Here is a 26801-nt window from a genome sequence, read left to right on the forward strand (position 1 = left end):
TCCTGTGAGACTGTCTAGATGGCCTTTGGGGGCCCCTTTCCTTACCTATGGTCTTATGAAACCATCTAGATGGTCTTTGAGTGTCCCTTTCCTTATCTATGGTCTTATGAAACCATCTAGGTGGTCTTTGAGTGTCCCTTTCCTTACCTATGGTCTTATGAAACCATCTAGATCAGAGGTCCCCAAACTTAGGCCCGTGGGCTAGAGGCGGCCCTCCAAGGTCATTTACCTGGCCCCTGTCCTAAACTTTAGACTTAAGGTTGACCTAAGTCTGAAATGATTTGAAGACACACAACAACAATCCTAATTTTGGACTATTTCATCATAGTCCGGCCCCCCAACAGTCTGAGGGACTGTGAATTGGCCCTCCACTTAAAAAGTTTGAGGACCCCTGGTTTATGGGGGGTGTGCCACAAAGCAGGCGGTGCAGGCCTGGGGGGGGGGGGAGGACACCTTCCTCGAGGGTGCAAGGAAGGGGCCTCAGACCCTCCCTAGCGCAGGGCCCCGTTGGTCCTGTCCCGTGGGGCACTTTTGCGCAGCCTGGGCGACTACAATCCCCAGGATGCCACACCAGGCAGTTCTAAAGGGTGTCGACCTGCATTGATTGCCCGGCGTAGTCCGAAGGGAGCGGGGCGGGGCGGGGCGCCCAGGGCCTGCCCTCCTTTCTGCCTCCCCGGCGCCCTCCCTCTTCCCTTCCCTCCCCTTTGGCTTCCTGCGCTGCCTTCTGGGGGCGGCCCCGCCTGCAGCTGCTGCGCGGAAAAGGCGAAGAGGAGCCGAGGAAGGAGCGGGAAGCAAGGAAAGAAGCAAGGAAAGCAGGAAGGAAGGCAAGGGCGCGCTTTCCTTGAGCCTCGCCTCCAGGATGCTGGGGGTGGCGGCGGCGGCGGCGGCCGGGATGGCCAACAGGTATGCGAGCCGGGCTCTGCCCATTCATTGCACGGCGCCCCTCAGCCCGGGAAAGCCGTGGAGTCGTGTACGGGGGGGAGGCCTGGCTTTGCGGCGCGTTGGAAGCGGGATAAGTGCGCTCGTGTGGACGCCACGTTCCCTTCGCCTGCGTTCTTGGGTGGAGCGTCGCCGTGGCAGACTTTGCCAGGAGGGTGGCTGCTTGCTCATTCGCTCGCTCCCTCTCGCCCGCAGCCAGACCTCACGTTGATCCCATGGAGGAGGAGGAGGAGCAACTTGCATGCCCCGTCCTGGAAAGGAGGAAGCTGCTCGAAAGTCTTCCTATTTTTGTTGTTCAGAAACTGGCGGAAATTGCACCAACACTGCGGAATGAATGCGCTTCGACACCGCTTTTAACTTCCATGGCTCCATGGAGTCATGGGAAGGGTAGCTTGGCGAGGCCCCGGCCCTCTTTGGCCAAGGAAGCGAAAGGCGTGAGGAGAAATGAAGCGACAGCCCCCATGAGGTCATCAAAGCATCCAGCCAGAGTAGGGACAAAACGCATCACTTCCATGGGATAGGGCGGTGAGAAATGCCTGTGGAGTGAAGGGTGGAAAATTGATCTCCCCCTCCTTTTTTGCATCAGTAGAAGCCCCTCTCTATCTTGGGGAATGTACTTTTCCATGTCAAGGGGAGACTATAACTTCTGGGGGCTTAAGCGGCGGAGGGGGAAAAGGAAGGGGCCTGAGGCTGTTAGGAATCCTGGGAGTTGAAGTCCAAAACACTTGGAGGGCCAAAGTTTGCCCATGCCTAATCTACACTGTAGAATTAAGGCAGTTTGACACCACTTTTAACAAGGAGCCCAATGGGTTAAACCTTTCTGCCGGCAGGACTGCTGAGCGAAAGGTCAGCAATTTGAATCCGGGGAGCAGGGTGAGCTCCGGTCTGTCAGCTCCAGCTCCCCATGCAGGGACATGAGAGAAGCCTCCCACAGGATGATAAAACATCAAATACCCGGGCGCCTCCCTGGTTACCATTCTTGCAGACGGCCAATTCTCTCACACCAGAAGCAACTTGCAGTTTCGCAAGTCGCTCCTGACACACACACACAAAAAGAACACTTTAACTTCCATGGGATGAATCGTGGGATTTTGTTGTTTGGTGAGGCTAGCAATCTTTGGCAAAGAAGGCAAAAGACCCTGTCAGGCTATAACTCCTGTGATTTCATAACACTGAGCCACAACAGTTACAGTGGTGCCAAACTGCATTAAATCTACAGTATAGCTGCACCCCTAGTCTGCTTGCTCATACGCAGAACCAGTCCATCATCACTTGATGCAATTAAATATGCAAGACAGAAGATCCCAGTTACTGTTGGAACCTGAGGGTTTGTAGGCCACATTCAAGGGAAGCCATTCTCTTCTCTGTGTTGCTGTGAGTTTTCCAGGCTGTAAGGCCGTGTTCCAGACGCATTCTTTCCTGACATTTCCAGATGTGAATGTTGCAATTGGCCACCTTGATTGGCATTGAATAGCCTTTCAGCTTCAAGGTCTTGCTGCTTACTGCCTTGGGGGAATCAACCAGTGCCAGCTAACACCTCCCAACATAGGTTTCCCCCAGCAGTAAGCAGCCAGACCTTGAAGGTGAAAGGCTAATCAGTACTAATCAAGGTGGCCATTTGCAACATTCACACCTGCCTCAAACAGATAAGAGTTCTTTCTCCCCCGCTGAAAATTCCACAGATATATAAACCCAAGCAGGTAACCTCTGAGGATGCCTGCCATAGATGCAGGCGAAACGTCAGGAAAGAATACTTCTGGAACATGGTCATACAGCTCGGAAAGCTCACAGTAACCCAGCAATGAAAGCCTTCAACAACACACATTCTCTTCTCTCTCTTTCTCTTTCTCTCTTTTTTTTTGCTCTACAGAGCCAGAGACTGAAATCTCTGGAGCCTCAACGTTGGTTTTCTAAAGGATTCTAGCAAAGGATGTCATATATCACATAGTCTTTTCATACATAACATTCCAAGAAACAGATTTGCAAATACATGTGGCTTTGACAGGGAGTGGCCAGCAGCCTTGGCTTGCTTGAGAAGTTTGTTTCTGTGGCAGTATATCTTTCAGGACATGTTTGTATATGCACACAGAAATCCTGGGCATGTGCAGAGGACAGGGATTCAGTAGCTTTTCAGATGTTTCTGAACTACGGCTTCTGCTGAGCCTAGCAATTGGCTATTCTGGGTGGGGATGATGAGAGTTGGAGCCTAACATCCAAACAGCCACAAGTGCCTTGCTCCCAAATCAGTTGTGAAGCCATGCTGAAGACTCCTTGAAATAGGATGCATTTCCTGTGTGAGTGAGTGTTGTCCTGCTGTGTAACCCACCCACATGCTGGAAATGATTATTTGCAACAGTAGTGTGTGTCTATTTCACGGTAAATTAAATATGGTTCTAGTGTGCAGATGCTATTTACAGACTCCATGCTGTATCATAGTCTTACAAATCAATCAAGTCTTGTTTTTGTTACTATCTATATTCCAAACGTTTCTGAGTTAAGTTGATCCTATCTGGGAGTTTTCTTGGCAAGATTTGTTCAGAGGGGTTCTCCTTTGTCTTTCTCTGCAGTTGAGAGAATGTGACTTGCCCAAGGTCATCTATTGGGCTTCCATGGGCAAGCAGGGATTTCAACCCTACTCTCCAGAGTCCTAGCCCAACACTCAAAGTGCTGGTCTATGAAACTTTTAATTTGAGCAAAGGCAATCATAATATAAAGTGGGAGAATTTTTGAGTCTCTTTTTTTTTAATTTAAACCCATCCTTTCCTCCAAAATTTGTGTCTTTGATCAGTTGGCTTCTTGCTTCTTTCTAGCCATCCTATTGGTTGCAAACACACAGCAAATGACATTAGTATTCTAAGAGGCAAATGTGTAAAGCAGTCTGATTGTTGGATAGTAACTCTCAATATTTTTCACCATTGGCTTTGCTGGCTGATTGATGGAAGTAATAGTTCACCAGCCCCAGCATGTATAGTGTCCCATCTTCTTCATCCTGATGTTAAAGTGTTACACAGAACTGCATATATTTTCTCCATGTATGTGTATCAAGGAGCATGAACCGACAGGGGCCTCTTAGCGGTTGTGCTTAGGGATTTGAGAGCATCTGTGATGTGCATTTGCTGCAGAAAATGTTGCTGGACCATGCCAACCCTAGCAAACTTGGAGCCCTGGAATATGTGATCCGCCCTGAGTCCCCTTCAGGATTGAGAAGAACGGTATATAAATACTCTAAATAAATAAATAATAATATTTATTCTGGTTGCCCATATTTCAGATATTTTTCTTTTGTGAAAATATGTGTGACAGCCATACTTTTTATTGTTGAAGGCTTTTATGGCCGGAATCACTGAGTTGCTGTGAGTTTTCCAAGCAGTATGGCCATGTTCCAGAAGCATTCCCTCCTGACGTTTCACCCACACCTATGGCTGGCATCCTCAAAGGTTCTGAGGTCTGTTGTAAACTAGGCAAGTGGGGTTTATATATCTGTGGAAGGTCCAGGAGAAATAACTCTTGTCTGTTTGAGGCAGGTGTGAATGTTGCAATTGGCCACCTTAATTAGCATTTAATGGCCTTGCTGCTTTTCACAGTCCTTTTTCACACAAAGTCTACACTTCTGAAACATCTGGGGAGAGTGGAAAAATCTTAAGCATGATTTTTAGATTCCAGTTATTCCAGGATCCTGAGCCATTTGCGGATGTCTTGTGGTCAGGATCCTTTTCCAAAACATCTGCTTTTACAAAAATAAACACAGCTACTGTGGCAAATGAGAACGCAGGGATATGCTGAAATGTCAGGTATGTTGCCTTCAGATTCTCTTCCCACTTTTATGATGATCATGAACTTGTGATTTTTTCTTAACACTTACTTTCTAATGGACTTGGATCAGGGTGCCGTTTTTGTTTTTTCGTGACATCTAGAGCACAACCCAAAAAGAAATTACTGTCATCTGGACTGCCTGGTCTGTTCCTGTCTTGCTTAAGTTTCCTTCCTTTGAAAGACCGATTAATTCGGGGTCAGGCAGAGCCTGTTCCTTGTGGCCTAGTTTCCAAAGTCCTCTGCAAGGGATCAGTTTTGGTAAAATTGACCTGTTTCTAGTCCAACACAACGTTATGGGGAAAGCTGGGGACAGAAAAGTGTGTTCTGCTCATTTTTTTGTGTCTGATGTGCTCCCTACAATCTACTGTCAGCACACAACTCCCCAAATATTACTCTAAAGAGAATCCACCCCTGGTTTTGTTCATATGAAGAAATGAAACTGTAACATTGGCCTTCACAATGGGTGACTCATTAAGCCACATGCAGCTTACTGGCCATATACGGTAGCCTTACAGGGTAATGATGAATTCCCCCCTTTTCCTACCTGCAAGGAACTGCAGGGACAAGGCACATATCCACAACCCAGTGCTCCACAACATATAGCTGGAAATTTTTATTAGGCTTGGTTGGTTGTGATTTGCAAAGGCACAAGAAAGCTTAGCCCAGGAAAAATAACGAAAGCCTTTTGGCAGATCAGAAAAGATGGCAGATAGATCATCCCTTCTCTGGAACAGCTGGTTCTCCTCTCCCATCACCAAGTCCTAGTCGATGCCTTTTTCTTAGCATTCATCATAGTGAGGCATCAAGGCAAACAGACTCTCCAGAAAATCCTGTTGGCACCCTCCTATTACAGTATATTCACTAAGGAAGTTGTCCTTCTGAATCAGAAATATATACAGTGTTCCCTCATCGCTGGGGTTACGTTCCAGGACCACACGCAATAAGTGAAAATCCGCAAAGTAGAGACACTATATTTATTTTAATATTTATACATTATTTTAGTAGTTATACACTATTTTAAGTCTTTATCAACCAATCGTGTGTTGATAAATCACCTCCTTTTCCTCCCATTGCCGCTTGGGCTCCTTTTCTCTTCCTTTGGCTTCTCCTTCCTCCCTTCCTTAGGCTGTAAATTGTAATTTTTCATGATTTATAATAGTCTTTTAGGATTTATTGAAAAACTGCAAAACAGCGAATCCGCAAAAAGTGAACCGCGAAGTAGTGAGGGAACACTGCAGTTATTCCTCCACATTTGAGGTTTTGACTTTGGTGGGTTTGATTATTTACGTGTTTTATTACAGACTAGCTTGGGTACCCGATGTTGTCTGGGTTATTTGAAAAAGTCAATTTTTAATTGTACAAAATGCATAAGGTTGTGAGTGAACTATAACTCACGTCATGCCAGGTTAACCCAAAAAACTCCATCAGTACTTAGTTTGTTATATTGGGCAAGTCTGCTCTAGATCAGTGGTTCTCAGTCTGTGGGTCCCCAGGTATTTTGGCCTTCAACTCCCAGAAATCGTAACAGCTGGTAAACTGGCTGGGATTTCTGGGAGTTGTAGGCCAAAATACCTAGGGGCCCACAGGTTGAGAACCACTGCTCTAGATGCATCATCAGTGGGGTTCAGAGTGCTCTCTGGCTGTAGGATAAACTACAACTCCTACTGTGGTAAGTCAGTCCCCTTAAACCCCTCCAGTAGGTTGATTTAGTTATGGGGGTTCTGTTTGCCAAATTTGGTCCAGGACCACAATAGGTTTCTGTGGTTGTGGGTGAACCACAACTCCCAGAAAGGACGGTCAATTCCCCCCCCCCCCCCAAAAAAAAAAACACCTCTCTAGTAATCAAATTTTGGCATATCAGGTATGTGTGCCAAGTTTGGTCCAGATCCATGGGTTTTTGGGTTCACAGTGCTGTCTGGATGTAGGTGATCTACAACTCCCCCAGATCAATGTGAATTTCACCCAAAGGCCTCCAGTATTTTTTGCTGGTCATGGGGGCTCTGTGTACCAAGTTTGGTCCATTTCCATCTTTGGTAGAGTTCAGAGTGCTCGTTGATTGTAGGTGAACTATAAATCTCAGTACCTATAACTCCAAAACATCCAGGCCAATTCCCCTCAAAACCCACCAGTATTCAAATTTGGGCATATTGGATTTGCATGCCAAGTTTGGTTTAGATCCATAATGATGGATCCCAAACAATGGTTTGGGTTCATAGTGTGTTCTGGATGTAGGTGAACTACAACTCCTCTAAATCCCTCCAAAGACATTCAGTATTTTTTGTTGGTCACGGGGGTTCTATGTGCCAAGTGAGTTCCAGGTCCATCATTGGTGGAGTTCAGAGTGCTCTTAGATTGCAGGTGAACTATGCATTTTAGTACCTACAACTTCTATAAATCATGAATTCTCCCAAAACCTCAGTTGCTGATCAATTCCTCTGCTGTGTGCCATAGAAAAGAATAAGACAGTGTTAAGGGAGAGGCAGTGAATGAGGTAATACAAATTCCACAGTAATGTAGAGAGTAAGAAAAACTGGGATGTCTGTGGTAGAGGAAACACATAAAATTTAGGATGAATTTTTCTCTGAATGCAAGCCTTCACTTGGGTGGTGGGCAGTATGGTGTTTGTGGAGGACATTGGCAGAGCTGTTGGACGTGTTCATGGCACTCACTATAACTTGCAGTGTCATTGGAGGGAAGTAGTAGGAGCTATAGCTGTTTGTGGAGGCAGCGGCTTTTGTGTAGAAGTGGTCACCCCAATCACATGCACACATACATATTTTCACTTTTATTATGTGTATAGCTTTTTCTCTGGGCATATCTAGGTTTTTCAGTTTGACTCTATGGTCAACTTCCTCCAGGCATGTTGAAAGATCTAGAAATTTCTAGAGAGAACATTTCTGTAGGAATCTCTAGGTACTCCAGTGTGATTCCACTGTCAGTTTCCAGTGGAAGTTGACTATAAAGTCAGGCTGGAGTAACTAGGAATTCCTAGGGAAGTGTTCGCACAGGTTTTTTTAAAAAAATGTCCCCCCCCCCCCCCACTTTCATGGGAGTCCTGTGCCCTTAGCCCCAGTGAATGTGAAGGGATGACTGTATAACTACATACTGCTGGAGTTCCTATGGTCTCAATTAATTTAACATACCCAAAATTACTTCTATGGATATAAAGCCCCATGTAAATCCGTATGAGATCTAGATATAACTGCCTGAAGAACGTGCTTTTCATAACAAGTTTGAAGTCCTCAGCATTGCTGAGCTTCCCTGTTCTTTTTCAGCCATATTTTTGGAATCATGAGGTCTATGTTCTTGATTAAGATTAAAACAGATTATCTTGAAGGCAGATTCTAATTTTTGTGGTGCTCGATATGTGGTGGATTGAGAGTGCGCATGTTCAGATTGATGTGCAAAAGTATTTTAGTTAAAGGCTTACAAAAGCTGACTGCTGTTTCAGAGAAGGTAGGCTGATGTAGTGGTTTGAGAGTTGGACTGGGACACCAGTCTTGGGCTTGAGTCCCCACTGGGCCATGGAAGCCTACTGGGTAATATTGGACAAGTCACACACTCTCAGCCTCAAAGGAAAACAAGTGTAAACCCACTCTGAACAAATTCTGCCCCTCCCCCAAATCACATTATAATTTCACTTTAAGGTCATCATAAGTCAGAAATGACTTGAGGGCACACAAGAACAATAAAGAGAAAATACTTGCTTGCTGATTTCCACTATGTACACAGTCAAGGGCTTTGCACGCATGCTTATTGTCAACCATCAAACTTCCTCTCAGTTCTTTGGATTGTATTGTTTCAAATGATGGGAAGGGGTAATATAATTCAAAAGTGTGCAGCTGGCTGCAGTCCTCTGGGGGATCACCTTGGGATCCTGGGGCCAACTGAAAGGGGGAAAAAAAGAATTCTCCTTGCAGCTGGTCCTAGACCTAAGCATTTTTCTTCTATACTAATGCCTCTGTTTCCCACACCAACAAACCAGTTCTCTTAAGGACAGTAGTTTTGAATCCAGGATCCCAGAACTTGAGAAATTAGAATGCATACGCTTTTATCTTGTTAGTCTGGCTTGCGCTCTGTGGAGGAAAGGTGGAGTACAAATGCTTTGGATGAAATAAAAGCCTTCATTTGGCTCTAGTTTATGACCACTGAGCACTTAAGACAACAACATCTGCAACTGGTCTGTACTAGACTCTTGATATGAATTATTTGGGCCAGCTGACATGATCCCATATCTCTTGTGCCTTGCCAAATTTTCAGCTGGCTGATTTTTAACAGTGGCTTGAAATCCAGCCATACTATGCAGTGAAAAGCTTCATTTGTTGACTTCTGTTGTGCTGTCATCGCCAGTGAAGGATGCTTCGATGGCATGGAGCAGTAGTCGGGACCCTCTGGGCCTCCAGATGTGGGACTGCAAACCCTGCAGCCCTAATAAACATAGCCAATGGTAAGGACTGCTGGGAATTGCCGTTCAGTAACATCTGGATAGTCACAAATTCTCACCTTTGAGTTAGAAGCGTAAGAGCCAATAGGCTATGGTTGGATTTTCTTCCTTTTCTCAGTTAGTCTGACATTCACACAACTAACACACACAACTTTGTGAACTCTAGTTGGCTCTGTAGATGAAGGTGAATGTTTGTGCAGACTCTAAGTCATCATGTAATTTTTGTTTGCCTACATTTGCTTCAATTTATTGATGTTAGGTTTAATTTAAAGTAAGGTTTTAATGTTATTTTTATATGTGGCGTTTTTTAAATAATGGGTTTTTCTGGGATTTTATGTTGGTATTTGTTTGTTTTTTAGAGGCATTGAATGTTTACTGTTGTATGTTGGAATATGCCATATCCCCTAGGTAGATATGGCAAAATACAAGTAAAATTGTTGTGGTTGTTGTTATTATTTTTACTATTCTCTCATAGATTACATTTCTTTTGGTTTCAATACTCTGCAACTTTGGCACTTGGTAACCTAGGCCAAGCTTTATTTAGATAAAAGCCCAATGGTGTTCAGTTATATTGTGCCCAAGAAAGGCCCTTTGCCTGTCTGTGCCTTTGATCAGGTTCCATGCCACTGACACAGGATTTTGAGGCAGTCATCACTAGTGAGAAAACTCTGTGTGTGATTGATTGATTCTTTCATTTATAGCCACCTTTCCCTCCAGAAAGCACAAGACTTTTCCTAATTTTATCGTCACAAGAAACCTACAAGGTCATTTATGCTCAATGGTACAATGCCGCCCAGGGAGTTTCATTTAGAAGTAGGAATGAGGAACTCTCAAGTCATAGTTTGAACACTAATCACTATACCATATTGGCTCTGCACTTGGGTGTGAAGTTGTAATGAAAAAGAGTTACATGGGCACAAGATAAGCCTATGCAGATTCCTTGACTCAAAAAGTTGGAGGAGACCACAAGGCCCATCTAATTCAAATGAACCCATCTGTACATCATTGATGTGCTTGGTCTACCAATTTTTGCAATCTTCTCCAGCCAGCAAAAAGAAAAGAGGGTTTATTGCATTTCTTGCAGTCACTATACAGGATTTGTGAGCTGTATTGGAATGTCCTGGGTCAGAGAATGTGTACAAACTGATGTTTGTAGGGCTGACTTAAATAATGATACATTTCAAAAGCAAGAAAGAATTGTCTCACATCTTAATCTGTGACAAATCTATTGTGGCTTCCTCTTGTGGTTTCAAAGCTTGTGTTATTTAATATCTTCTTAAAATACTACATCTGTCTTTATTTTTAAGTTATTAAATGCTTGCTTTCAGTTTTGCTATGTGATATTTGTTTATAGAGGAGCAACTTTTTTCCTGTGACTTTAATTCTAAAAATATTGTTTATTTATGTGATTGAAAGGTTGATACAGTCTGTTTTATTTTTTTGGTTCATCTAAAAAATAACAATTCTCGTTACAATGAATAACCTGAAATAATAATAACTTTATTTTTATATCCCGCCTCCATCTCCCTGCAGGGACTCGGGCGGCTAACATGAAGCCAAGCCTAAATAATCACAGTAAAACAAGATAAAATACAATCAGAACAAACAAACATCGTCAACAGTAAAAATTTAAACAGAATAAAAGCCCCAAAGATCAATAATGTAATGATTGAATAGAAATGCCAGAAGGAACAAAATAGCAATTTAAGATAGTAAAAGACTGGGCAAAGGTGCGTGGAGTGCATAATTAGGATTCTGAGAAGATCGATAATACAGCGCTGATTATAACTGGGAAAAAGAAAAATTCAGAGGTGGGGAAACAAACAGTGATTGTCAATACTGAGGAGGTTGTGCTTCTAATCAATTATTGATTATTATTATCAATAGTAATTATTATCAATTATTATTATTATCATCAATTGTTCTTATCAATTATTACTGCATTTGGCCCTTCGTATCTATGGATTCTGCATCCACAGATGCACTCATCTATGACTTGAAAATATTCCTTCTACAACCCTGCCAAAGGAAAATAAATCCAAAACATAAATCTTGTTTTTGCTATTTTATATATAATGGACACCATTTATTATGGTATTGCATATACTGTAATGAAATTTGAATGTCCACAGATTTTGGTAACCGGGGGGGGGGGGGGGGGGGGATCCTGGAGTCAAACTACAATAGAAACCAAGGCCCACTGTATTTATGGATAGGGATTACATGTGTGCATAATAATAATAATAGGGACAGGGCGGTTTACAGACACAAAATAAAAAGGCAAACATTCAGTGCCTCAAATGAGTACAAACACATCAAAAGAATACAAGATAATGCACAGTAACGACAGTACACTTACAACAAAAAACTAAGCATCAAGATGAAAATAATAAAAAACAACCAAATAAGGCATAGTAAACTAAAACATGAGTACGACATTACAATATATACCCTAAAAGCAATTAAGATACAATTACATTAAAATGGCTTTAAAATGGCTAACACCGATGTTCATTTAAGATGTATCATAGCAGCCAAAAAATACAAGTGGGTTAACATTTTCAATGGGTTACAGTGTCCTAATCCTCCTCCTCTCCGTATGCTAAAGTGCATAAGTGCATTTTCAGAAGTTTCTTAAAGGAGAGGAAGGTTTAGGGTTAGTTCCAGAAACGGGGAGCGATCACGGAGAAGGCCCCCTCTCTTGTTCACACCAACTGAGCTTGTGACGGGGGTGGGACTGAGAGGAGGGCCTCCTCCAATGACTGCAGTGCACAGGATATTATTTATGTATTTATTTATCACAATACTTCTATCCCGCCCTTCTCACCCATAGGGGACTTAGGGTGGCTTATAGTAAAACACAGTCTAAAATATTACAGGCAATTTAATCAATTAAAAATTAAATACAGTAAACATTGGTAAAAAAATATGCACATAAATACACGGTGCATTTCGAATCTGATAACTGGTCTGTCATTGCATTCTAAGATGGTGAGAATTGATGCTGCTGTTAATTGATGATGCTGCATAATTAGTCTGTATAGGGAGATGAGATTAAACAAATAACCTGGACCCAAACTGTTTAAGGCTTTATAGGTAGCAACCAGCACTTTCTATTTAGCCAGGAAGCAGACTGGCAACCAGTGGGGCTGCTGCAGCATGGGAGCCGTCCTCTCACAATACGGCACTCCAGTTAGCAATCTGGCTGCCGATCTCTGCACTATTTACAACTTCCAAACTATCCTCAAAGGCAGCCCCACGTAGAGAGTGTTGCAGTAGTCCAGTCGGGATATGACTACATCCCTCTCATGGTAACATTTTTCTCTTTGTGCACATCAGGGAAAATACTAAGCAAAAATATTCTGCTACATAGATTAGTATTATGTGTATGAAGAGATTTTAAAGTGAGAGGCAATCAATATATTCATATCTGAGATGATGCGGTCCTATAAGAATTGTGTCTTATTCACTTCTCTGGTTTAAACAGGCTCTGGTTGAAAACATTTTTCTGAAGTTATGCCTGAGATCTGACTGTCCTTTTATTAAAGCAAAGTATTGCTGTCCTGTGGATTGCTTGCCTAATGGAAAGGATGAAACTTGATTTTTAATTTTTTTTTAGAAATCCTCTGATTTGGAAAGGTCTCCAAAATGGAAGTGTCTGGAATTCAAAGTCAGATACAAAATGCTAGTTCATTGTTGCTGAGTGGAGGTATGCACCACTTGAGAATTAGGTATATAACCAATTATATGGAGGCCAGACATAGCTAAAAAGAAGTTAGTAATAAAACAATGTAATTGGTAACATATGGCACCCACACAGTTGAGACAGCCTTCCAGTTTGTTGGAATGTACCATAGTGCTGAAAACTCATTCAAAAGAGAAGCGAGACTCCTTTTCTTGCTGCATAGATTTCTTAGGATTTTGTGTGGATTCGTTGTAAAGCAATATCCTTACAAAGGATATTTGTGCCACAATCAATGTAGTCATTATGCTGGAAGGGGCACTGGAGTAGGGGCAGTGTCTACAGCAGTTGTGCAGGGTTTTTGGAGTTGCAAAATACACAGTGAAAGTAAAGTCTTGCTGATAATTAACTTCAACCATAGTGGTTGTAAGTGCTGGAATGAAGTTCTGGTTATTTTCATTTTAAGCCACAGCCTTGGGCCTTGTGGAGGAAAGCCTGCTTTTATTAGGAAAGCCTTCTATGAGATGAGGTATATGCAACCAGGCATTTGCAGATGAATTGCTTTTAAAAAAACCATTCTATGCTTTCTGTGCATGTGCTGGATTACCTCATGCCTGTCTGGGAAGTATCTTATTTACACCATGTATGGTGATCATTGGAGAGCAGTTAGCTGTATTTTGTTAAGTTGGAATGCATGGTTTGCATCCCACTGATTGTAGAGGAACTGTCTTGTTTGACGTTACTGATTGGAAGTAAGTGTGGCCTCCTTAGCATCGTGCCGTCTCTTTGATGATATTTTTTTTCGTGTCAGGAGCGACTTGAGAAACAGCAAGTCACTTCTGGTGTAAGAGAATTGGCCATCTGCAAGGATGTTGCCCAGGGGATGTCCAGATAGTTTGATGTCTTACCATCCTTGTAGGAGGCTTCTCTCATGTCCCTGCATGAGCTAACTCATTGCGCCACTGGGGGCTCCGGTGATAAATGTTACACAGGCAATTATCCCTTGTTACCTTTGTCTTCAATTTCTTGATATTTTCCAAGGGTGATTTACAATAGACCCTCCAATTTAGGACCCACATGAAAGTGGAAAATCAGCAAATAATTTGTTTAACTTAAGAAAACACCTCTCTAGGAATCTCTACATTTCCCAGTGTAATTCTGCTGGATGTTGACTGTAGAATCACAATGGAGGAGCTAGAGATTCCTAGAGAGAAGTAAAATCAAATCCATAAAATTTAAATCCACAAATGTGAAGGGGTTGATCATATGTATCGTAGGCTATTTGAGGAAAGTGCCTGTTCGTTTGCTGTCTCTATTACGTCTTACATATTGATGTTATATAAATATTCGTGATAATAACACATGTTGCCAGAGGACAAACCATCCTGTACTCCTAGCTTGCTGCAGCCTAGGAAAAGAAGCAGATTTGGCATGTTACTCTTGCTGTGCAACACTGGCTTAGAAATGCCTGCTACCTGCCTTCTGAGGAAAGGTTTTGACCCTTCTGTTCAGCTGACAATACAAATACAGTTCTAACCCTATTAAAATTTAATTGTACTCCCACAGGAGTGTTGACTAGATCAATATTATTGTTACTGCTCAGAAGATGCATAAACATTGTAGCTGAGAGCTTCCCCATCATCTTTTGTGGTACTCTTGGGAACACTTCTGGTGAGTACAGACACATTACCGTACACTTGAAACGATGCTAAGATCCAGGAAGAGCTACACCTTGTTTAAAGCTCAAACTGCATATGGTGTCATATTCTAAAATGACTTCTGTTTTATTTCTGCTAAGCTTTTGCGAAGAACCACTAAGTGTGTAGCCTACAATGCCAGACAATAGAAGACTCTAGTGAGGAAAATGATTTTTCATCTATTGACAAAGTGCATACTTTATATACACTAGATAAAATGTGTATCCCTTATATGTATAATATTCTGAGAGTTACAGAAGAGAAAAAAATGCAGCCAATGGTCATATATTTCAACACACTGAAATTGCATATCTGCAGGGAATACAATATGTTCCTGGACTTCCATGGTAGCGTGAAACCACTGATATTGACATTAACTACTTCTAGTGGAAGCATCCCATAGAATTGTGGTGGAGATCATAAAAAGGCTTTCTCCCTTTGGACCCAAACTGAAGTTCCACAGAAATCAGTATTTAATTGTATATTCAAATACATTAATTTGAGTTCTGGACAGCATCCTTTGTGATGAACTAAATGCATTGTGTGTTTGCAGATTTTTTCAGCTGCAGTCAGGACGAGGAAGAGGTCTAACTTTTGCAAAAATATTGCAAACAGGTTGGTGGACTGCATACTTTATTTACATATTGAACTAAATACCCTTCCTCTATAAGGCATTGATAGAGAACATGAGGTCATCCCATTATTGGAATCCTACAGGGCACCTACACCTACAGGGCCACAAGTTTGACACCACTGATGTGGGGCATCTGGTTAAACCAGGGGTCCCTAAACTAAGGCCCGGGGGCCGGATGCGGCCCTCCGAGGTCATTTACCTGGCCCCTGCCCTCAGTTTTATAATATAATATATTGTATATACATATAATATTGATAATAATATTATAATGTAATACAAAATAACACTAATAATAATACCATATAATAATATTAATTATATATTCTATATTACATATAATATTACTAATAATATTACAGTATTGTGGTATAGTTCAATATAGTAATATATAATGCTAATATTGTGCTATGCTAATAATATAATATATTGTATGTACATATAATTTGTAAGCCACTCTGTGTCCCCTTTGGGGTGAGAAGGGTGTGATACAAATGTAGTAAATAAATGCAGTAAATAAATAAATAAATTTTAGACTTAGGCTCACCCAAAGTCTGAAATGACTTGAAGGCACACAACAACAACAACAACAACAACAACAACCCTAATTAACTTGACTATCTCATTGGCCAGAAGCAGGATCACACTTCCCATTGAAATCCTGATCAATGTATGTTGGTTAAAATTGTTTTTATTTTTAAATATTGTATTGTTCTTTCATTGTTCTTGTTGTTGTTGTTGTCGTTGTTGTTTTTGCACTACAAATAAGACATGTGCAGTATGCATCGGAATTTGTTTGTATTTCTTTTTCAAATGATAATCCGGCCCCTCAACAGTCTGAAGGATTGTGGACCGGCCCTCAGCTTAAAAAGTTTGAGGACCCCTGGGTTAAACCATCACTAATGCGGAATGCATATATTATTTAACTGCATTTAAAGTAGGAAGGGTGAATTTACTCCACATTTTGTAGGAAGGAAGGATGTACATTCATGGCTTTCTCCTGAACACATGTTGATGGTTAAAAGTTAAGTCACTTTGTAAGGTTTGTAAGGTTCAAAAGTAGTGTTCTGTGTCCTAAACCCAGAGTATTATGATAATTACTTATGACTACTGATGAGGTAGGGGGGCACAGTGGCACAGCAGGTTAAACTGCTAAGCTGCTGAACTTGCTGACTGAAAGGTTGGTGGTTCGAATCCGGGGAGCGGGGTAAGCTCCTGCTGTTAGCCCCAGCTTCTTCCAACCTAGCAGTTAGAAAACATGCAAATGTGAGTAGATCAATGGGTACTGCTCTGGCGGGAAGGTAACGGTTCTCCATGAAGTCATCCCAGCCACATGACCTAGGAAGCGTCTATGGACAATGCTGACTCTTCAGCTTAGAAATGGAGATGAGCACCAACCCCCAGAGTTGGACACAACTATACTTAATGTCATGGAGAAACCTTTACCTTTACTGATGAGATAAACACTTTATATGTTCTCAGAGATAATTTCTTTTTGTTATTGCTACATTCACTAACATAATAGACTTTGTATCAGTTGTACCATTTTCTGGTACAGTCTCTCCCTCTCCCCCCATTTCTTGCATATAGCTTTTTCCTTGTTTATAGCTTGCTGTGACAGAATCCTCATTTTTGATAACCTTTTTTTTCTTTGCATAACTATTTGTATAAATGTTCCAGATCCTGTCTTGCCTAGGAAGCAGCAGTGTCAGCCCTGATTAGTAGACAAATACCAGGTGCTGTAGGCTATATTTCAGAAGAAGAAACAGGCAAAACCACCTCTGAGTGTTCCTTTCCTAAGAAAAACCTGTGAAATTCATGGGGTTACCATAAGTTGACAGCCAACATGAACCCTACCTGCATAATATTGACCATGCGGTACCACCCAGAATCAGATGTGCCATGTTGATGGAAACAAGGCTAGAAAAGGGCTTAAAGCACATTTAAGCCTGTAGCTGTGAGACTCACATTGATTGGTGTCCTGTAATGCCAGACATCAATCTAAGTTTTGATTGCTTGCTTGCCTGGTATAGTAAGAAAATAAAAGAGACAATTTACGTCTTCTCCGGGACAAAATGTGCTGAGCCATATTCAGAACATGGCTTCTTTCTCCACCCTGTTCATTCAAGAATTCCTTCCATATCTACTGCCCAGTGACTGATGCCAACCTACTGTTAGTAAGAAGGAGAAAAATCAAAAACAAGGAACCAGCTCTTCCCTTCTTTGCTGGCTGTTCTTCAATATCCCTTTATAATGAATTCCAGAAAGGGTGTTTCTTTAGTAATGAGGTTTTTCTCCTACTGCTGGAAATGTTCACTGCTTATGCTGTCCTACACCAAATATTCAGGAAAGAAGCTCTAGTTGCCTTCTGAAGCTTTTAAAAACAGAGTGTGGATCAGGGCTACCGCTTATTTTCAAATTCCATAGGCCCATGCTTTCTTTCCTACTGCTGTTTGATGTTAGGTGTGTGACCCAAACAGTTTTTGAAACATACAGAAAAATAAATTGAATAGCCATCTGGCATTGGTCATTTCCCACTTGGCTGAAAATCCTGGTTCCCACATTAGTAAATAACATTGTTTCCCTGATGTCCTAGGAATACACAACTCTCTAATTTTTTTTTTTAGATGAAGCTCCAAAAAAATCTACACTTTATTCCTATCTTCAGAAGCCTAGGCATCTTGTTTAATAGTCTAGCAACGATAATGGTTGCTACTTGCCACAACACTCAGCATCATAGAGCTGGTTTCCAGTGCCTTTTCCACATTTGTGGGTAAAACAACTTGTTGGCAGTAAAGTCCCTAGGTTGGAAAAGCTTTCACAATTTGTTTTATCATAGTGACAAAGTTTAGAAACAAGTGATCTTCATGGTATTATACAGGAACTACTGTGTAGTACAGTTGAGCATTATATAGCACATGGTTTCTTTTATGAATTCACAGTAGGTAATTAATCAAGGTTTTAGAAGTGTCTAGTAGATGACTCCAGAACAACATGAGAAATCTGCCTTGTGCATCAAGTTTCTGTGTATCAACTCTCAACAAGTGGGAACCTACAGAAAAACAAAACTACAAAGAAAATGTGCCCTTTGGAGTTAATTCCATACCTTCTTGTAAATTGTGCAGAGTACTGCTGTTAGGGCATCCATTTCTGATGCTTTGTATCAGAAGATACATATCTTCAAGTTCCAAACACTCACACACTAAATGAGGAGGAAAAAGTGCCAGATATCATGTTCTTCAATGTAACTCGGGCTGTGGCGCAGGCGGGAGAGCAAGCCAGCTGCAATTAACTGCAATGAATCACTCTGACCAGGAGGTCATGAGTTCGAGGCCCCTCGGAGCCTATGTTTGTTTGTCTTTGTTCTATGTTAAAAGGCATTGAATGTTTGCCTATATGTGTAATGTGATCCGCCCTGAGTCCCCTTCGGGGTGAGAAGGGCGGAATATAAATGCTGTAAATAAATAAATAAATAAATAACTCAATATCTGGTAGTGTAGAGCAGGGATCCCCAAACAGGGGGCCAGTTCACAGTCCCTCAGACCATTGGAGGGCCGGCCTATAGTTTTTTTTAAAAAACTATGAACAAATTCCGGTGCACACTGCACATATCTTATTTTGAAGTAAAAAAACAAAACGGGAACAAATACAGCCTCAATGTTAATAATAATCATAATAAAAATAATAAAGAGGGTTGGAAGAGGAGGCCCCTTGGACCATTTAGTCCAACCTCTCTCTACCTTTGTGCATCAAAAGCACAAGCAAAGCACCCTTGACAGATGGCCACCCAGCCTCAATGTTGTTAATAATTATTATTATTATTATCATATTAAAAAACAAAGTATGGATTGTTGATGTTGCAATCCCAGGGGACAGCAGGATTGAGGAGAAACAAATGGAAAAGCTGACACGATATGAGGACTTAAAAATAGAATTGCAAAGACCGTGGCAAAAGCCAGTCAAGGTGGTCCCAGTGTTGATTGGCACACTGGGTGCAGTGCCTAAAGAACTTGGCCTGCACTTAAACACAATCAGCGCTGACAAAATTACCACCTGCCAGCTGCAGAAGGCCACCTTACTGGGATCTGCACACATTATTCGCTGATACATCACACAGTCCTAGACACTTGGGAAGGGTCCGACGTGTGATCTAATACAACAGCCAGCAGAGTGTCTGCTGTGAACTCATCTTGTTGTGTTTCAAATAATAATAATATATCACACAGTCCTAAATGCTTGGGAAATGTTTGACTTGTGATTTTGTGATACGAAATTCAGCATATATATCTCGTTTGCTGTGTTATATTGTGTCTTTATGTCAATAATAATAATAATAATAATAATAATAGTAAAGAGGGTTGGAAGAGACCCCTTGGGCCATTTAGTCCAACCCCCTTCTGCCTCTGTGCATCAAAAGCAATAACAAAGCACCCCTTAATAATTAATAATTAATTAAATAATAATTAAAATACCATTATAAACAAGCAAAGCTTTGGAAGGCATGCACCAGGCGAGGGAGGAGGCAGGAAAGGCCTTTCCCTCCCTCGTGCTGCACTCACCTTCCTCAGTGGAGGAGGAGGGAGCCGCTGTCGCGAGGGCCAGATAAATGGCTTTGATGGGCTGCATGTGGCCCCTGGGCCTTAGTTTGGGGACCCCTGGTGTAAAGGTTACTTATATATTGTTTCTGTAATTTGAATTTAACGGTATACCAATAATATAACTGCTTTATTAACAGGAGGGAATGATATGCTAGTGGGTACGAATATCCTGGCCATTAGATTATACTGGGGCTTCTTTGAAAATTACTTTGTTGTCCTTCATATGGTCAATGCTACTTCCATATAGCTAGTGCAAGAAGACTTTCACATGTGTCACATTAATGGGGGCTCCTACAATATTAACTTATGTATTAGTAGCCAACAGTATGTCTGCAACTCTGATGTCCTATCAAGAATGTTTTAACAAGAATTTAGAGAAGTTGCATTTTTGGATTACACCTCTTGCCATCTCTCAGACAGCATGGTCTGTGGGGATTGTGTTTCAAAAAGTAATCTGGGATTCATAGGAAGTTGATCACAATCCCCATTAATCCCATACAACTCTAGGGAAGGTTGTAACTTCTGTCTAAAATCCAGCAACTTCCTTGTCTTTCTTTCTTTCTTAGATTCGCAAGTTGTCTCCGTTTCGTTCAATATTGCTTTTAGATGGTTTACTTCTTTGAAATCCATCAGTACTAATCATCGCGTTCCTTCTCTGTAATTCTCACACTTAATGCATTCCCAATTCTGCCATGCTTAATGTGGATGAAATTCTTTTTTATCTGCCACACTTCCTTTCCAAAGTTCACAGTGGCTTAAAAGATTCAAACCCTGGATTGAGATCAGTTTAATTGTTAGCCCAAAACATGTTTTGCTAGTGGCAGAGAAAGTTTTTACTTCCTCTCATACATATTTGAAGAGCCAGCATGGTGCAGTGATTTGAATGTTGAATTATGATTCTGGAGACCAGGATCCCATGCCATTCTTATCCAAGAAAATCCATTGATTTACCTTGGTTGAGTCACACACTCTCACCTCCAGAAAACCCCGTGATAGGTTTGCCTTAAGGCAAGTCAGAAACAACTTGAAGGCACACCGAAAAAATACACATGTTTTAGGGCATAGGGCAGGCACCGTGAGCTGTTTAGATAGCTAAATCTCTTGCAGATCTGCAGATGTGATATTTGCATGTGGCCAAATTGGCATGTTGATGAGATGTGGTTGTTGAACCATTCTAGCCATGGTGCTGGTACATTATTGCCACAACCGCTGCCTGGGTGGGGCCTTCCCTAAAATTTTCCCATTGCTATTCTGAGCACTTGTGTGCTCAAAATATCATTTCGCTTTTAATGTATAGAAGTCAGTTTGTGGCATTTTCTCCTTGGCATTATCATCACATAAGATATCAGAGGTTTGCAAAAAAGACCTTTCCTTCTGTTTTAAATTCATACTATTTATAGTTAAATGGGTTGTGTTCAGAGAAAAACATGAATTGTATGTTACATTTTAACTGCTTCTAAATAACTGAAATCTGAGCACTCAATTTCTTCTTCATTTCTTTTGCAATTATGGTTCCTCATTAATGAAACAGCTTTTCATCACAACATAAGAAAACACTGCTCTGAAACAACATTTCTTAGGAATATTAGAATGAATGGGTGTGCCTGTAGATGAACTATGTTGTAGCCCAAAGGAACAGTATGTTTTAAGAAAACATCTCATATTAAGCCACTAAATCTATTTTGTTATGACATCATAAAGTGTAGGAGTAGCATAATAGACAGCAATTTTCCAACATAATTGAGCTATACGGTAAAAATGCAGTTGCAGAGTCCAAATTACAACTTTATGCAGGCACATGGCTTTAAATTAATTTTTCCTCTCTTTTAAGCTAAAACTTTTATTTACTATTCACCTTGTTGCTCATCAGTGGTTTGCGTAAATCTGTATTAAATGTTATAAGAAAAGTATCTCCACGTGATTGGTGAATTTCCAGCTTGATAGATGCACAAGGCAAGGGTGTTCTTGTCTCTCTTTTAATACATTTCCTTCATATCGCACCACTTGCCCTATACTGGAAAAGTAATAGAAGTGAAAGTGGCCTAGATATTTACAAAATATTTCATACAGAGGGTGACAACACAGTAGTTTTGATAGCCACATTTAGACAATTGCACACTGAGAGAAGATCAGCTCCAAGGTAGAAGAAATTCCCAACAGTGTGCCTTCTGATTTACTCCCTCCGTGAGTTATGTACTTCCAGCAGCACTACAAAGCTGAGTAGCTAGCAACCAAGTTAAATTTCTAAAAATGCCTCTAACTATCCATTGTTCCAGGGTATTGTTGAAATTTTAAAATTTCCTGCAGAAATCACTGGCCACACCCAGTCTGCTCAAGGGTGTCAGCAGGTCCAGGCTTGCATAGCAGTCGTGCCGTGTGTTTTTTTTTGGCTTTTGCTATGGCTCCAGCCTAGAATATGTCCCTACAGTTAGGGAAAGGGTAGAGTCTGTTACTTTACATAGGCTGAAAGATTAACCCACTCCTTTGCCAAGAGTCACTATGAGAGGTTTTCATCATCCAACTAGCTATCGAGGCTTTCAAATATTATCTATGGTGGGCTTGGGAACCCTTAGGCCCTCAATACGTTTCTGAGTGTAATTTCTGTAAACCAATTCTAGTCATTATGCTTGCTTATTGTTCTGGGAGCTAAAACCCAAAATATCTGACAAGCTCAAGACACACATAATGTACATCCTTATTTATTTATTATTTCTTTAAAACATTTATATTCCACCCTTCTCACCCTGAAGGGGACTCAGGGCGGAGCACAACATATATACAGCAAACATTTAATGCCGGAACATAAAATAAACTATAATTATACATAAACACTAAAACAATGATCTCCACTTTAAAATCATTTGTTTAAAAACCATCTCAGATCAGCCATACCAGATCCGGTCAAAAGGGTAAAGTTTCCTATAGTTGCCTTATTGCACTGTCCCAAAGGCTTGGTTCCACAGCCAAGTTTTTACCATATTTCTGAAGGACAGGAAGGGAGGGAGCTGATCTAATCGCCAGATCTGTCAGTCCTCTGTTTGATGTGGCATAATTGTTCACTACCTGCTTCTTTTGGGATAAGGGTTAATCAAATTAATGCAAGGGTTTGGGGAGGAGGAGAGCAGACCTAGGTGGTAGAAGCATAGCAGAGCTTGAAGAAGTTTTTTTGTGGTTGGAGCAAAGCTCTCAGAAATCCCTAGGCAACATGGTCACTGGGCATGCCGTCCAGAGAATTCTTAAGAGCCCTCACAGTTATAGTTGCAACATAGTGGAAGAAGAGAAAAAAGAGTTGCTACAGGGAAGGGGACTTTAAAGACTTCCCAGGAGAAGTTGTTAGGAGAAGAAGAATAGTATGGAGGAGAAAGAGGTTGACAATTTGCACAGCAAGAGAGCTGGACTAAGAGATCTGGTCTCTGAAAACTGGGCGTCAGGCCACAGACTGGGAAGATGGCCAAGAACCTCTAGCAAGACTGAAGGAAAACTTCTGGTAATTAACCCATTTACTCTTAACTGGGAAGTGGGAGAAAGGGTCAATGAAGGCTCCTTCCCCCTACAGGGCCCGCACCAGTCGATGAGAAAGTATTTTAGGAAAGGTGAGCAAAGCACAAGATCAGTCTTGTAAGTCTACCTGAGGAGGAAAGTACTTCAGTTAAGTAATTAGAAGTCAAGCTTCTCATTGGGCCTTTTTAGATTTGTTTCAGTAAAGCCTCATTAGATGACAAAAGACTGACAGGAAGTAGATCAACTTACAGATTTTTTTACCCATGGATTCAACCACCCTGTGTATGAAAACATTTTTAAAAATTCTGAAAATTAAATCTTGATTTTTGCTGTTATGTCAGTGACACTATTTACTGTGCCATTGTATACACCCTGGGACCTAAGCATCAATGGATTTTTGGTAACCATGCGGGATGGTCCAGGAACCAAACCTCAGGAGATACCAAGGGCTCGCAGTATTTAAAATGTGATGCTTGAGGAAATTTCTATAGTCATCGAAATTATTACATGGAGTAATAAAAAGACAAATGCATAGGTGCAAGAGCAAAGCAAGCTTGAATTCTCATTTAAAGCAAAGATGATTAAGGTTGTCCTACTTTGGATATATTGGGAGATGATACAACTCATTGGAAAAAATTACAATGCTCAGTAAAGTAGAAGACATAGGAAAAGAAGGAGACTGTACTACTGGTGAATAGATTCAGTCAAGAGATCCATAGCCCTTAGTTTGCAAGATTAAAGCTTGGAAGTTCTTAGGATTCTGTGATGACTCATGGGCCTTGTAGTCCCGTTCCTAGTACTATTGTGGCAGACGAAGAGGAAAACATGGGATTTCCACCGGTTCAGCCAGAATCGGAGCCCCTGCACCTGGAGGATGTTTGCCCTCAAGAAGTCAGCCAAACAAGCCTTGGGCAGAATTCTCCCCCGTTTTCCCGAAAAGACAATTATAATAGAGATAGAGGAGCTAGGGAGGCTAATCGCCGGAGTCTCAGAATCGCAGCCAAACAATTAGCAGATTAGGTCTGCTTCCCTTGGGAAATTCTAAGGAGTCATGCATCTGGACGGAGTTGAGTTTCACTTCTCGTTCTCCAGGGAAAGGGTTCTTCTGGCGGGAAATGAGACCCTATTTAGGTGTTTTGCCGCAAAGGAAACCTTGCGGAGTCAACTCGTCAGCTTGAGGAGTGAGATCGTGTGTGGACTTAGTAATCCCAGTTCCTTGTTTCCTGGACCAAGTTCCAAGCCTGCCTTGTTTCACGTTTGACCGCGGACGTCGCCATGGACCTTGTTCTTGCTTCTTGTTTGCCTCGTATCAAGTCTTGTTTTGCCAAGAATCTAGTTTGTTCTCCAGCCTTGTTGTCAAGCTTCAATGGACTAAAAGACCTTGTCATCTCCCCACACTATTGCTTGGCAAAGTGTGTGTTTCGGTTAATGGATTATAACATTGGACTCTAATATCACATATTGGACATTATTTTCCTGGACTATATTTGACCTTTCCTGAAAGGTCTACTTCTGAACTATATTCTTCACTTGCTTTTATTGACTTTATATATTCCTTTAATAAAGATATTAGATAGAATCTGGCCTCTGCGCATGGTTATTGGTGTTCTGTAGCCTGGGTCTTGACAGTTTCTTGCAAACTAAAGTCTCTTTGAGGTCTCTTATTCATAGGGCTGCTATAAGTCAAAGTTGACTTGAGGGCAAATAACAACTTTGTTTTTGATATTGTATTTGGAGGAGAATGGCAAATGGGCAAATAGTAGGTTACATTGGACTCATTCCTCCTGTGGTATCTTGCCATTCTTTGTTGCATCATTTGCACACATGAACCTGGAGAAAGAGAAAATAGGAGGCATGTGAGAGCAGGGGGCTGGCTTTCAGTTGGTATGTGAGGGGGGAATTAACCTTTCTTCTTGCCTTCCACACTTCTTGTCTCTTGCCCCCAATCCAGTGAAAGTTGACTCCTAAAGCTACTGTTAGGCCAGAAAGAAAGAAAAACCTCTTCATTAGAGGCAATGTACATTTCTTTGCCATGGCTAATAGCGACTGTTAGGGATAGATGTGGATGGGAAGGGAACTTTTGGGGGTGGCCCTATATGTCTGTTAGTACATGCATATGTACCTACCTGTACCTTGATGGATCACTTGATGGCAATGAACCTAGGGCTGCCAGAAAGACATATTCTGGTGTGGGAACAAACAAACCCATTATTTGTAGTCTTGGAGCCTTCCTAGATTCTGCTGTTCTCTTTAATTCTTTACTAGCCCTTTCATAATTCATTTTCCCCATGTCCTCATAGCATTCTCTATATGGATGATGTGGCACATCAGACTTTAATGATGTTTGTGACTGCAATTGCTGTTGAGGATGATGTCTACCAAGACCATTGGCATATCCCAGATTCTGCAGCCTTGTTTTTTCTTCTTCAGTAGGGTAAATAAGTAACTTCACAGCTAGCTTCAGAGCTAGCATTAGGAAAAGGCAGGATGCTAGAAAAGTTTGTTTTGAGTCTGGTGGGCAGAGCCTTTATCATTTTATTTATTTATAGAAATAGCCCAAAATCAAGCACAGATCTCTTATGTTGTTATGGATGTGGGGAGGAACTCCTTGATTTTGGATTCCTTGGAGGAGGCTGCTATCTTCCAATTACCACTTTTTGTGGTTTAAAAACAAAAATAGTGAATGGACTTCCTTCTCTAGATTTGTGTACTGCAAATGTAGTGGAACATAACTGATATTCTTGCTGATTTGGGATTATAAGAGTTATATTCAACAGATTTGCAGAGCACCTGAGTGGGGAACACTTGAGAAAAGGACTTTTATAATATAAAGGATAATGTGCTGAAATATGATAAATGAGGCTTGTATTATTTGCTATAGTTTTGTCATTTGTTTAAATTGTTTTTGCTTTAGAAAAACTACAGTGTTTTTATTTTATTTTAAGCATATGTTTGTTGGATAAATACATCCAAACTTGAAAGTTTGTGTCTGCTCTGCTTTAAACCTGAAGTCTAAAACTAAAGTAAAAGACAGCTATACTGAATCAAAATAATTATTTATGATTTTCAACATGATCTTAAGTATGTTTACTCAAAAGTAAATGCCATTATAATGCCATTAAATAAATTTGTTTAGAATGGCAGCCTTTTTTCTTTTAGTCACAACATGGTGCAATGGCAGTGGATACAAAAAATCTCTGGTTCCATCTGCTGGGAGGAAAACAGATAGCAATGAATGTAGATTTTCATGAGTTTGTATAGAGCAGTGGTTCTCACCCTGTGGGTCCCCAAATGTTTTGGCCTTCAACTCCCAGAAATCCAAGCTGGTAAACTGGCTGGGATTTCTGGGAGTTGTAGGCCAAAACACCTGGGGACCCACAGGTTGAGAACCATTGGTATTGAGATATGGTTAACTCCAGAAAAGCCATCTACTTTACAAACATCAGTGCCCTGCACCAATTTTACTCACATGCTGAAATCCCTGGACACATTACAC

At 41.2% G+C, this 26801-nt stretch overlaps 1 protein-coding gene across 3 annotated transcripts in view; it reads left to right on the forward strand.

Moving 5' to 3' along the window:
- The first annotated feature begins 691 nt into the window (after positions 1–691).
- lims1 (LIM zinc finger domain containing 1) overlaps positions 692–26801 on the forward strand; it is an 83439-nt gene continuing 57329 nt past the window's right edge. Inside the window, exons 1-3 of one of the 3 annotated variants that reach the window (XM_008107060.3) lie at positions 697–903; positions 14445–14549; positions 15129–15190. Coding sequence is in view for 1 of the 3 variants with exons in the window: in XM_008107062.3 (XP_008105269.1) it covers positions 860–903 (44 nt within the window). In the remaining 2 variants the exon portion in view is untranslated. Of the gene's footprint in view, positions 904–14444; positions 14550–15128; positions 15191–26801 lie in introns of all 3 variants that reach the window. The other 2 variants (XM_062975421.1, XM_008107062.3) reach the window with 2 other exon arrangements.

The sequence above is a fragment of the Anolis carolinensis genome, chromosome 3, assembly GCF_035594765.1.
Source record: "Anolis carolinensis isolate JA03-04 chromosome 3, rAnoCar3.1.pri, whole genome shotgun sequence".
Lineage (NCBI taxonomy): Eukaryota > Metazoa > Chordata > Lepidosauria > Squamata > Dactyloidae > Anolis > Anolis carolinensis.